General features: G+C 35.6%; 1 protein-coding gene across 1 annotated transcript in view; it reads right to left on the reverse strand.

Moving 5' to 3' along the window:
- Positions 1–14,312, reverse strand: part of HCN1 (hyperpolarization activated cyclic nucleotide gated potassium channel 1) — a 436,901-nt gene that overhangs the window by 20,307 nt on the left and 402,282 nt on the right. The window contains exon 7 of the mRNA XM_075589049.1: positions 13,868–14,032. Coding sequence (XP_075445164.1) covers positions 13,868–14,032 — 165 coding nt within the window. The remainder of the gene's footprint in view (positions 1–13,867; positions 14,033–14,312) is intronic.

Genomic DNA, 14,312 nt, shown 5'->3' on the forward strand with positions numbered 1-14,312 from the left:
GCTTCTGGAGACCTTAATCACAAAAGAAACGGACATAGTGCAGACTGGATTGACAATTTATAATAAATAAGTGGTAAGGGATACACTCACATAGTAATGGAATTAAAAAAGCATATAGATCCTGCGAACTGGATCTCGGCAAGTGAAGCGTATGTTCTCTGCCTTCCCTGTGTCTCGGCGTGCGTGTCACTGGTGCGTCTCACCGAACCCGGAAACCGGAACTGACGTCATCCGCTCGCAGGGGCTCTAATCGCTTAGGGATCTTACTGGTCAGCGTCACTCTACGCGTTTCTCCGCATTCGGTTTCTTCAGGAGTGATTTGCTGACTGATTCTAAGTGTCTTATATACACAGTGCTACAGACCCATTGGTTACTATTGATTATTTAATCGGGTACTGGCCATGATGATATTACAACAGTTAAGATCTAATACATATAATTGTAAATTATTAGTCCCACATCAAGACATATGTGCGACTCCAAAAGTGTATAAATTTATTAATACGTACAAAATTGGTTGGTAAATTATATAAAGTATAAAATATTTAAAATACTCAATAGAAACACTCAATAAAAGCAACAAGAGATATAATTAATTAATCTGACTACCTATTCTAACGAACAGAAGTGGAAGAGGCATTCTAATAGGGAGAGAAGAAAGCAAAATTAGAATGGATTACAAAAATGGTTTAATATCAAACTCAAGATTCAATCCAAATGGAGCAATAGTTTTCAATTCGAACATCCAAAAGGATTCTCTTTTAATCAAAGTTAGGTCTCTGTTGCCCCCTCTCCAGTAAGGCATCACCTGTTCTATGGCCTTAAAGGAAAAACTGGCAGGATTAGAATTGTGTGCTGTTAAAAAATGATTGGAAACACTGTGAGTTGTGAGTTTCCGTTTTATATTACTAAGATGCTCTAATATACGCGTTCTAAGCGGGCGAGTGGTCTTACCAATATATTGTAGACCACATTCGCATTCTGCCAGATAAATTACAAAGTTTGATCGACAATTCAGATGTTGTTTTATATTATATAATTTATTGGTTACATTTGATTTGAAACTTTGAACCAATTTAGAACTATGCTGACATGCAGTACACATTTTACACTCATAAAAACCTTTAGGGGGATCTAACCACGTTGGGCATCTCTTTGCAGTATTTTTCAGAGCACTTGGGGATAGATAGCTTTTAATGTTTCTTGCTCTTTTATAGACCATCTTAACTCTATATCAGGTAGATGCTCCCCTAGAATGGGATCGTTTTTTAAAACTAATAATGTCTCTCTGCGAACTTCCTAGAAAGTATGTTGGATTGTTCTTCAAATATATGGTTATCAGTACAGTTACGTTTTAACCTACGGTACTGTCCATATGGGATATTGGTTATCCACTTATTAAGATGGCAACTGGATTGTAATATGTAATTGTTGGCATCTACATTTTTAAAGTAATTTTTGGTTTTAATTGAGCCGCCTTCTGAATATATAGTAAGATCTAGGAAGTTGACAGTAGAGCTACTGATGGTGGATGTGAACTTTAGATTTAGTTCATTCATATCCAAATACTCTAGAAACATGTTAAGATCTCCCTGGGTGCCTTTCCAGACGAATATAATGTCGTCTATGTATCTCCGCCATTTGACCAAATTCGCGTCCAGTCCAGGCCAAGACCATATATATTGGTCCTCCCACATGGCCATCAAAAGATTGGCATAACTGGGCGCGAATTTGGTCCCCATGGCGGTCCCACAGAGTTGTAGATAATAAATATCACTAAACCAAAATAAATTTTTACTCAGGATGAACTTTATACAATCCACAAGAAAGTCAATTTGTATTTTAGGGAATTTGTCATCTTTTTCCAAGAAATGTCTAACGGCTTTGCACCCATCATCATGTCTTATTGATGTGTACAGAGCCGTGACATCCGTGGTAACTAAAATATAGGTATCTTGCCACTGGATCTCTCTCAGCATTAAGATAATGTCACTTGTGTCTTTCAGATACGATTTTTGTTTTTTAACAATTCCTTGTAGGTAACTGTCTACAAACTCAGATAAGTTGGCCGTTAATGACCCAATGCCAGATATTATTGGCCGTCCTGGGGGATGTGTAAGATCTTTATGTATCTTTGGTAAGAAATAGAAGACGGGAAATATTGGATCCTCCACATTCAGGAATTGGAATTCATGTTCTTCCAATATTCCCCGCCTTCTTCCATCCTCCAGGAGAGTTTGTAATTCCTTTTTGTACATGGTGGAGGGGTTGGATGATAGTTTTTGGTAGGTTTTTTTATCACCCAGAATTCTATTGGCTTCAGACATATAGTAGATCCCCTCCTCCCTTGTCTGCTGGCTTAATAACAATGTTTTTATCTTCTGAGAGTTCATCCAGTGCTAATTTTTCCTCTTTTGTTAGATTGGTATGATACCTTGTTTTGTTAACACATAAAGTTTCTAGATCCTTAGTAATTAATAGAAAGAAAACTTCTAGGTGGTTACCCTTCGCAAACTTTGGAAAAAAGTTGGATTTGGGCTTGAATTTAGAATGGACACATTCCCTAATATTTGACTCTGGTATTAATTGTTTGTCAATATCATTAGTACTAACATCTATCCAATTTTTAGTTACAGCATCTTTATTTAGAAAAAATCGTTTGAGGGTCAATGACCTAATAAATTTATGAGCATCTACATAGAGACCAAATTTACTTGGTCCCGTAGTTGGGGCAAAAGTCAGACCCTTACTAATCACTCCTTTTTGGCACTCTGTAAGAGTTTTTTTACTTATATTAAAAATATTTCTAGAGGCTATTTTAGTTTTCTTGTTTTTATGCACTCTGCCCCCTCGTCTCCCTCTGACATGCGTCTTTTGTTTTTTGGTTTTGAAGAGGTGGTTGGGGTTTCCAAGGGGTGAAATGGGTTCCTAGTTTCCCATGAACTCATACACCCCCTTTGTTCCAAAAAAGGAAGTGATTCTTTTGGGGTTTCCTTAGGTATTGCCTCATTGTTTATATTAGGCTTTCCTTTATTTGATGTACCTACTGTATAATGTCACTAATTTCAATATGTTTTGTTTTCTCTTTTGCTTTTCCTCCCATATTTTGGGTTTTTGCTTCTGATTTTTTAATTAAAACTTGGGGCAGAAATCCTGCATGATGTTTTGGGTAATTATCTGCAAATTTCCCTCTATATGAAGTGTCCTTATTGTTAGTTAATGATGGACTTTTTTCAGGAGGGTCAGAGACAGACTGCGCTTTCAGGCCTTTTTTGGAATTTTTGTTCCAAGTTCTTTCTATGCCTTTTGCATAGTCGTCTTGATCTCTCCTGAATTTCTGCAGTTTGATTTCTATCACTTCTTTTTTGAAGTTGTCAATATTTTTTTGCATTTTTGCGTCTCTCTCGTTAAAGTCTTTAATATTCTCTAATGCCCCCAATTCAAGTCTTAGATCCTCTATTTCTTTGTCTAATGTCGTGAGGTGTTTCTCTTGTTGCGGCTCAATTAAAACCAAAAATTACTTTAAAAATGTAGATGCCAACAATTACATATTACAATCCAGTTGCCATCTTAATAAGTGGATAACCAATATCCCATATGGACAGTACCGTAGGTTAAAACGTAACTGTACTGATAACCATATATTTGAAGAACAATCCAACATACTTTCTAGGAAGTTCGCAGAGAGACATTATTAGTTTTAAAAAACGATCCCATTCTAGGGGAGCATCTACCTGATATAGAGTTAAGATGGTCTATAAAAGAGCAAGAAACATTAAAAGCTATCTATCCCCAAGTGCTCTGAAAAATACTGCAAAGAGATGCCCAACGTGGTTAGATCCCCTAAAGGTTTTTATGAGTGTAAAATGTGTACTGCATGTCAGCATAGTTCTAAATTGGTTCAAAGTTTCAAATCAAATGTAACCAATAAATTATATAATATAAAACAACATCTGAATTGTCGATCAAACTTTGTAATTAATCTGGCAGAATGCGAATGTGGTCTACAATATATTGGTAAGACCACTCGCCCGCTTAGATATATATAGATGTATATTAGAGCATCTTAGTAATATAAAACGGAAACTCACATCTCACAGTGTTTCCAATCATTTTTTAACAGCACACAATTCTAATCCTGCCAGTTTTTCCTTTAAGGCCATAGAACAGGTGATGCCTTACTGGAGAGGGGGCAACAGAGACCTAACTTTGATTAAAAGAGAATCCTTTTGGATGTTCGAATTGAAAACTATTGCTCCATTTGGATTGAATCTTAAGTTTGATATTAAACCATTTTTGTAATCCATTCTAATTTTGCTTTCTTATCTCCCTATTAGAATGCCTCTTCCACTTCTGTTCATTAGAATAGGTAGTCAGATTAATTAATTATATCTCTTGTTGCTTTTATTGAGTGTTTCTATTGAGTATTTTAAATATTTTATACTTTATATAATTTTCCAACCAATTTTGTACGTATTAATACATTTATACACTTTTGGAGTCGCACATACACTGGCGACACACTTTATTCGAGCTCGGCTAGTCCCACGAATTCGGGTATACCCGGGTGTATTGAGGTTTGTGACTGTTTTCTGCCCGAGTGCATTGGGTTATTTTCCAGGCAGGGATTGAAGCATTTTATTCCCGCTGGCTGCAATACTGCACAGTATATATATATAAACTGCATTACAATTCATGAATTTATGCCATCTGGTAGACACGCGAAGCATTGCAGCCTATTAAATCCTAATCATTATCATTTAACAGATCAGCCGCCCGTCAGCCAGGCATGAACCCAGGCTGGGAAGGCAAACGCAACGGGGCTTGTCAGAGGTGAGGAGCGGCGCATTCCAGGTATCTGCCAGGTACATACTGGGTATTTGCTCGAATAAAGTGTGTCGGTGCAGTATGTCTTGATGTGGGACTAATAATTTACAATTATATGTATTAGATCTTAACTGTTGTAATATCATCATGGCCAGTACCCGATTAAATAATCAATAGTAACCAATGGGTCTGTAGCACTGTGTATATAAGACACTTAGAATCAGTCAGCAAATCACTCCTGAAGAAACCGAATGCGGAGAAACGCGTAGAGTGACGCTGACCAGTGATATCCCTAAGCGATTGGAGCCCCTGCGAGCGGATGACGTCAGTTCCGGTTTCCGGGTTCGGTGAGACGCACCAGTGACACGCACGCCGAGACACAGGGGAGGCAGAGAACACACGCTTCACTTGCCGAGATCCAGTTCGCAGGATCTATATGCTTTTTTAATTCCATTACCATGTGAGTGTATCCCTTACCACTTACTTTTTATAAATTGTCAATCCAGTCTGCACTATGTCCGTTTCTTTTGTGATTAAGGTCTCCAGAAGCTCCTTGTGATTACCATCCTTGGTGGGCTGTGATTCAAAGATACCTTTATGTGATTATCACTCACTATATGTTTGTGAGTATTTTGCACACATATTCCTGCATTTACATTAATTTACTATTTATCACGTATACTGCACTATCAGATTATTTTTCTGTTTTACATGGTTTGCGCTTCCCGATGACCTACACCTCTTCACTCTGCATGGGATCATGAGAAGGATCCTCCACTGGGTTATAGCGGCATCCATACCTGTTTGTATTGGTATCACTTTTTACTACACACAGTAAGATTGGGCTTTAGGCAGGTTGTATTTTATTTGGTTATCCTAGAGCGCCATTATTGATAAGTTTGTTTGTTTCATATTTTATACTCTCACATTCACTTGGGTTTAAAATCATTCTCTCTCTCCCATCCATAGATGTCACGAAAGATTGAGTGGGAGATAAGACAACCCCACAATAGGTTAGTCTGTCCTTGTCACAAGGGCAAAGTTTTGAGAAAAAAAATAATAATAATTTAAATACAAAATTAGAATTCATCTGAGAGGGGTGTTATACAGTACCAATAACACGAGAATTCTCATCTTTCAATCTCACGACCTATTGTGTTGTCAGTATGTGGTAATTTATTAGGCATTCTGATTATTTATATCCTGTTATTTTATTAAACTGGCTGTGTTTGTGTATATACAGTGTATATACAGTGTGTGTGTGTGTGTGTGTGTGTGTGTGTGTGTGTGTGTGTGTGTGTGTGTGTGTGTGTGTGTGTGTGTGTGTGTGTATTTATGTGTATATATATATATAGATATATATATATATATACACAGCTCAACTCCGTTACAGCGCGGTCTTCGGGGGCCACCCAATCCGACCGCGCTATAACTGGGGTCGCGGTAATTTGAAAAAAAAATGTATGTTTAGGGTGGTAACCAGCCTAGCAACCCACCCAGTTAGAAAGGGCTGGAGTAAAGGTTTAGTTATTCTCAAAAGTGGAGTAGGCCTTTATTTTGTTTTGTTTTTGTATTATTTTCGTGTTAAAGGAACAGGCCATATATATATATATATATATATATATATATATATATATATATATATATATATATATATATGTATTGTTTTGGGGCTCTACTGTAATTGAACTTAGTACCTTTGTGAAGAGATTAACCGCATGTTCTGACACATTTTGCTAAATTGGGTTTTTGTGTTAATTACATATTTTTTTCTAATAAACAGGAGACCCTCTCCTGAGGGTAAGACCTTAAATTATTGGATTACTTTATAGCTGGATGTGATTAACCCCTTCTGTATACACTGTGACAGGTACACAGGTGTGGCATTTGTGACAGTAAAAACAAGATTGCTACAGGAATCCTCGAGGATCAAAATCATAACACCTGCCTGTGTTATTCTTTATCTGTACAAAATTGTTAATGTTGTCATTTTAAATAAATGTGATAATGTAAGCTGAATCTTTAAAATATCTCAATAATAGTTGCTTCTACATTAACACAAAAACTAGACTACATGTACTCTTATTGAAACAAAAACGAACTATGGAATGACCGAAAACAAACATGTTTTTTCATCTGTTTTGGAAAGACTGAGATACTATTCACCTGTCACTTCTTGAACTTTAATTATGATGATATTTTGTAATATGCAAAGGTTAGAGATGACTATTATTAATAAATAATATAAAAAAAAGGAAAACAGTACAAAATATCATCACATGTCAATAATAAATCCCAGGTTCATTTTTTTGTTACTACTATTACTTAACATACTGTACGCAGAGGGGAGATTCTAGTAGCTGTGATAAGTACATATCAGTGTGGAAAAAGCTCCTTTCCACTCGGATATGGACATTCAAGTATTCTGAAAGCCTTTCTCGCATGTCCAAATCGTGCAAAAAAGTTCTAGATTGCCGAGCCGTATGACAAAAATTGCTCAAACTAACAATGTTTGCAAACTCGCTGGAATTCCAGAAGCTCCATTAACTCAAAAAGGCAAACACGCTTCAAATAACTCACAGATTTTGTCTTGCCAACCCAAGGCTGATGATTTACAAGCCACACAACCTATTTCAGGTCTGCCCAGCATGCACGTACTGTATTGTACTTAATTGATATGCCTAATTAACTATTCTATTTTTATTTCTGCCCTTCTATACCACTGGCTAACTCATGATGTACTTTGTTGATTTGTTTTTTGGGCTATTTGGTGTAATAATACATTTTTTTTGTCTTTAATACTTCCGTAGCTAAGAATTTTTTCAAACCATATATTTAGCTACATTATTAGTTCAAATATTGAGCATACATGTTGATATACTGTAGTGATTATATATTGCACATAGCTGATTAGCTACGATGACGCTACAAAGCACATCTTTAGACATCATTAACAATTTGCATAGTCCATTTAAACTTAAGCAAAAAAAACATTGCTATTTCAGTTCATATAAGTTATAAGTTCTTCTTTAATGTTACTTGTGGTGGAAGCAATTTCTTTAACCGTAATACCATATTTTGGAGGCATGAGGGTGGAATGAACTAATAACTAATTACCTATCTCAGTTTGATCGTCATGTTGACTGTTATGACAGAATTTAGGACTCAATATGAATGTCATTTTAGGAGCATTATTGTGGTGTCAAAATATGAAGCACTTTATGTTGTGTAACATAGGAGTTTAAAAGAAAAGGCTTGTTTATAGAAATATAATAAAAAACTCAAATTCTTTAAGCAATATTTATTGGAAGCAGGTTATTTCCAATATTGAAATTGATTATTTGTTTCTACCCCTTTTTGGTGCTGTCGGTTGCGCTGCTGTTTATTCCCCTTTCCAGCAAAGTACAATCCGCTCGAAATGTCACGTTTAATAGACGCAATGTAATTGATGTGATTTCTCTTACAGATGACAATGACCGCGACTTTTGACCTTAAGACAAACTCGCAGCTACAAGAATAACCCCCATAGTCTTTCAGACAATATGTGCCCATTTAATACAGTAAGAATACACAGCTGCTGATGCATTAACTTGCATAAAAGAGAAAGGTTCATAGTATTAGTGAACATATTTTAGAAACATTATACATTATAACCTTCATTAAATGGTACTTTAAACATATAGCACTTGGTTGTTCATTTATTCACAATGTTAACAGAAGAAGCACATTAAGAGCTGCAGCGTGAAGGTGGACAGGTGATAACTGCAAAGAAAAAGTGACACTTCACAGGACAGAATGGGAAAAAAGCGGTGGTTACAGTACCAAGTGAAAATGCTTATTTCACCCATATACAGTAGACCAGGGGTTCTCAGCTCTTGTCCGCAAGACCCTCCAACAGGTCATGTTTCAGGATATCCCACTTGGCTCAATCAGTCCCTGCTTCAGCACAGGTGGCTCAATCAGAGGCTCAGTATTCAACTGGGATATCCTGAAAACATTACCTGTTGGGGAGCTTGAGGACTGGAGTTGAGTGCCTCTGTAGTAGACCACGGAACCATTGACAGGCATGTGTACAGTATCACATTGTACTGCTACATTGTAATCATTTCTACAAACTTCTTGGTTCTGCCCATTGCGCATTCGGTGTTAGAGTGTGTTCACATTTTTCTAAATGGAACATTACATTTAATGATAAAGCATAATACCAATAGGAGCTTCAAATAGCGTTTATGTAGTAAAGCAAGAACAAAAGAAACTAATGCTTTGGACTATTGCTGAGGAAGACAAAAACAAACCTGCATTTCTTTTCCAGGTCCTCTCTGAAGCCTGAATATAAATTGCAATAAAAATAAAAAGTTAAGTATTAAAGTTTAAAATTGTTTTTTTTTTTTTTGTCAGGAATATAGAATAGTTCTATTATCAATATTATTATTTTTCCAATAAACCTGATGGATGCCATTTTTAGAGAAAAAAAAATGGAATAGAAAAAAAGTGATATGATTGGATAGCTCTCCCTCTCACCAAACAGTATCGTAAAGAGTTCTAATGCCAACTGATGTTAGGTCAGATATTGTATTTATTGGAATAGAAATATTTCCCTCCCCTACTTTGGTCCTAATATTTGGTTCCTCTATACTATTCCCACTGTCTGAATTGGACTAATATATAGCCTTATTTTCATGGTTTTCTAAAAACTAATAATGAAGCTCACAGTATACCACAAAAAGATTAAATAATTGGTACATCAATCCTTAATGGCTTCAATGGAAAAATATAAATCATTTTAAGCAACATAAGATGGCTAATACATTAGCAATACATTAACCTTCATTCAGGTGAATGGAAATTGATGCATTGTAAAGCTGTGCATTAGCATGCTTCTCAATATACTGAATAGAAGAGAATGTCAGCAGCACTATATAGGATGCATTTCCAAAGGGTTGCAAGAGCTTTTTTCCTACAGCAAATAGCCCTTGGTTGTGTGGTAAAAACATTTACACAATCTGTGGCTTTGTCTTTAGAGATGTGCAAACATTCTTTGTGAAGTTCACGAAACAGGCGAAACTCAGCGAAAACGTTTTGACATTTAAGAGAAATTTGCAAAGCAGCTTTGAAGACATAATAATTTGGTTTAAAAGGGTTATCAAAATGTTACTATTGTTGCATATACTTTATCAGCGCTGCTTCTTTTTCCCACGGTAAAAATCATTTGGGGACCCGAGGACTAGGTTATTGCACTCAAAAGCCGCGCCTTAAAAATATATATTGTAGTTCTAATAGAAATTAGACGTGTCTCTCTGTGCATAATGTTTGTTATCTCTTCATATCTGAGTTGTCCTAAATCTCCTTGGCTAACAATCTGAACCAGATGTAAGAAATCAGGATTAAGAAACGTGTCACATATGACGCAATGTGTCAAAGCAAATGGTTCTGTGTATTGATACATAAACGGAATAACAGTATCATTATGGAATTTATAAACCAACTACAATAGTGGCGGCTAACTCTAGTCCTCAAGGGCCACCAACAGGTCAGGTTTTCAGGATATCCCTGGTTCAGCACAGGTGGTTCAATCAGTGGTTGACTGAGCCACTGATTGAGCCACCTGTGCAGAAGCAGGGATATCCTGAAAACCTGACCTGCTGGTGGCCCTTGAGGACTTGAGTTTGCCACCCCTGATCTACAACGTACCAGTATTATTCTATTTTCTTGTTGACATTGGAAAGTATATGGCTCATTTATTATCTCTTTAAATGGGCTGGGTAATGCCAAATGTATTCCTTTACTTAAAGGTCCACAAGTATAAGATGATGAACAAGCTACTCCGGCCCTATGCAACTGAAACATTGAGTGAAGATTGGGCCAATGCATATACAGATGTAGCAGATGATATTGCACCCGTTATCGTGCGTTAAGGCCCTAAATCCCAGATCCACCGAACGGTGCTAAGCTTCAGCATGCATTTACTCCCATTCAAGTGAACAGGAGTAAATGCGTGCTAAATCTTAGCACCCTTTTCTGCATCTGGGCCTAATTGTTGTGTTGCAGTTAGAAAATCATGTAATTTGGCAACTCGTGGGTCCATTGAATTTTATTGCAAATTACCGAATATTGCAAATCGCCCGGTAAAACCTGCGACTGCAGTAACGAGAATTCGCACAATAACGGGTGAAATAGTGTCTGCTACAGCGGCAAATATATATTTTAGGGTGACAGATAAGGGAACAATATTATTATGTTATGTTGAACAGTATTCACACCAATATTATTCTACTGACTTTACTACAAATGAAAATAGACTACACATAAATGCATTGAATTTTAACTTAAATTTAAATAATTTGTTTTAACTTCTATTAAATCCGCTACATTTTTACCTATTGTGAAAATAAATTACTGGTTCCGTTAAGAGATGGTCTCTTAAAATCTTCTTTTTATATAAAATCTCTTAAAATTATGTGGTCTCTTAAAATCTTCTTTTTATATATTAATTTTTAAACTAAAATGCATGCTTATATCTATTCTCAATATGGACTGCAATCCCACAGCTAAGTAAGATCATCTTTGTTAAAGCATCAAAACAATTATTAGACTGCAGTTAAAATGCATTTATATAGACAAATTGAGGAATGCAATAAGTAGCACTACAAATAGTTGACAATGCTGTAAATACTTACATTTCTAGATGGTTGTACTACTTTTTATCCTATGCAAAATCATACACTATTTAGATTAAAAAGAGAACATAATTTGTAATTTCTTAATCAATGCATGAAATCTGTAAACGTTAAAGCTCACAGGCAAGCATCATGTCTCACCAGCTGTCATTCACTTATGTGATCGGAACTTAATGCCTGATAAATTATATGTTTCATGCAGTGTACACAATGGAGCCTAATCAATGATTTCACCATTTGAATTTCAAATTGATGTCATGATGATACAGGAGCTAAAAGGTGATTGGATAACATTTCTCCTGAATGTTTCTTTTTTATCATGGTGATGTACATAATTAAATGAGCCATACTTTTGACTCAGGTTAAAATTGAATATATGTGTACAATTTATAATAACCTGGGAAATAATCTAAATGATTTGTGAAATGCATCATAATTGTGTTTTAGTTGAATATACCACATGAAAGGTAATATAATTTACCATAAATGCAGAAACTATGCATTATTGATATAATACATAAATTGTAACACATGTTGACAGTAGCAAAGGAAATAAACAATTAATTGGGATGTATCTAACATATCAGGAAAGTGTTCTAAGTGATTCAAACGTGAAACTGGAGGTTCTTTCGTAATTTAGTGAATTTGCTAATGTAGTAACTATTGTACCATTTAAGCCATTGGAAGGACATTCAATTGTTCTGTACAAGTGTTACTTTATACAGTAAAGTACTGTAGACACCATGTTAAACTGGAACAAATGTGTCTGTCTAGTGTTGAAGCAGCAAGAACACTTTATTCCAGTATGTTTACATGGATGACAGTGGGCATTTGGCACAACCATGTTGCATTGCTTGTCACTACACTAAGAGTAAGAATAGCAATAGTAAAGCTTCTGAGTTAGAGATGGTATCTCTCAATGCAGCATAAGCAACTAGATCAAAGTAATAACTAGGCATCCTAAGCAGTGATAATCTATGCGTGGCTGCAGACTGCACGTGGGTTTAAGTACTATATTAGCAATAACATCAGTACCATGCAGAAACAACAAGCTCCTCATATGACTGCCCATACGCAGGAAAAAAAATAGATCACCAGGTCAACGGACAGTGTTAAGTATGGCAACCTAAACGACACTGCACTAATCTGAGCATGAAGGGTATACGCAGTTTATGGATGGTGCAAGTGGATCACTGGAGGGGTGAATATTACAGTGGCTACTGTACATCAACATTTGCCAATGATTCAACTTTGCATAGTGATACTGTACATAGAATGCAAGTTATGATATGTCCAGTGTCTGATTATATGAAACCGAAAAAATACATACAGTGCTTCTCAATAGTTGTAGTTAAAGCAAAGTAAATATTAATGGTGATTATAATGTTGGCATACAGGTTAAAAGGAAAATATAAGATCAAATATGACATTTCTAATAACAGTTAAAAAGAGATTCCGTTTTTTTAACAATTTGATTTACAGGATAAAATGTATTGCACATCCTCAGTAGCTGCATTGATTTGGGGAGGGATGACATGAAGAGAAAAGAAAGGGCAATGGAGGTATTGTATAAAACACAACATAAAAATCATACTGTAGCAATATTAAAAAAAATGTTTTTACCATTTAATTTGACGGTGTTAATTTAATTTAATACATATTTTTATAATAAAAAACACACCTATTTAATTAACATTTTGAAACGTGATTTAACAAAACAAAACAAAAAAAAACCTTTGTCACCTCTACAGTATTTTAATATAAAGAAATGTGTCTATCTGGAACAGTTTTTATTCCCTTATTAATATGAATAAGCAGATATTATGCTCTGTACGTTGAGGAAATAATATGGAGTACAACGATCTATATCTAATATATATATATATATATATATATATATATATATATATATATATATACATATATATATATACACACACTGTTTAAATAAACAACATTAACCCTTAGGCTGCCCTTACGACTTTCTAGGTATGTCATGGTGGCTGGGACACCAGGTACAGGAAACATTGTGCTATTTTTGCTCTATTTCTAGAGATAGTCCCCTCCATTCCTGTTAATTTCACCGGGGGTGACTGCGACCACGTGATTACTACCCTACGAGATCACGTGTTAGCGATCACAGAAGACCAGCAGCAAAAGGGTTAAAGTATATGCACAGCATGCACATGCAACGTTACACGTTGGGAACGGGGATGAAAGATGTTTGGAATAAAATACCATTTAGAAATCTATTTTTGAAGAAATGTTTCTCTCCTCAACAAACCTCTAAATGATGTAAAAGATAACACAAAATGTATATTCTGACAGTAAATTCAATCAAAATATTCAGAAGAAAATAATACCTATCCTGTCTAGTCTGTCTATGGCCACAGTTTCAAAGGCTCTTCTCATCATAGGATATTCCTCCAGTACTTCATTAAAATTCTCCACAGAAAGGGAATACAGACGGCAGTATGTTTCTGCTTTCACACTGGCAGTTCGACGGCCCTTTGTCAAGAGGCAAATCTCTGCAAAGAAATAGTCAACATTGAAATAAAATATATTATTATTCCATACTTTTTGGGTAGTTTGTGTGTTTCAAACTGTAGAATATAAGAAAAACATTTCCGTTTTAATACAAGCTGTAATTTATTTCCCAATGGTATGCAGATTTGTGTAAATGGCATCCTCTTCTGCTTTAAAACATGCATACATGTAGTATACTATATTCTAAATTATAGGCTAAAGCTGTTACATTCCGGGCATGATTACAACCCCTGCTTTCAGATTGGTTAAAACTCCGGGCAC

Source organism: Ascaphus truei, chromosome 1 (assembly GCF_040206685.1).
Source record: "Ascaphus truei isolate aAscTru1 chromosome 1, aAscTru1.hap1, whole genome shotgun sequence".
Lineage (NCBI taxonomy): Eukaryota > Metazoa > Chordata > Amphibia > Anura > Ascaphidae > Ascaphus > Ascaphus truei.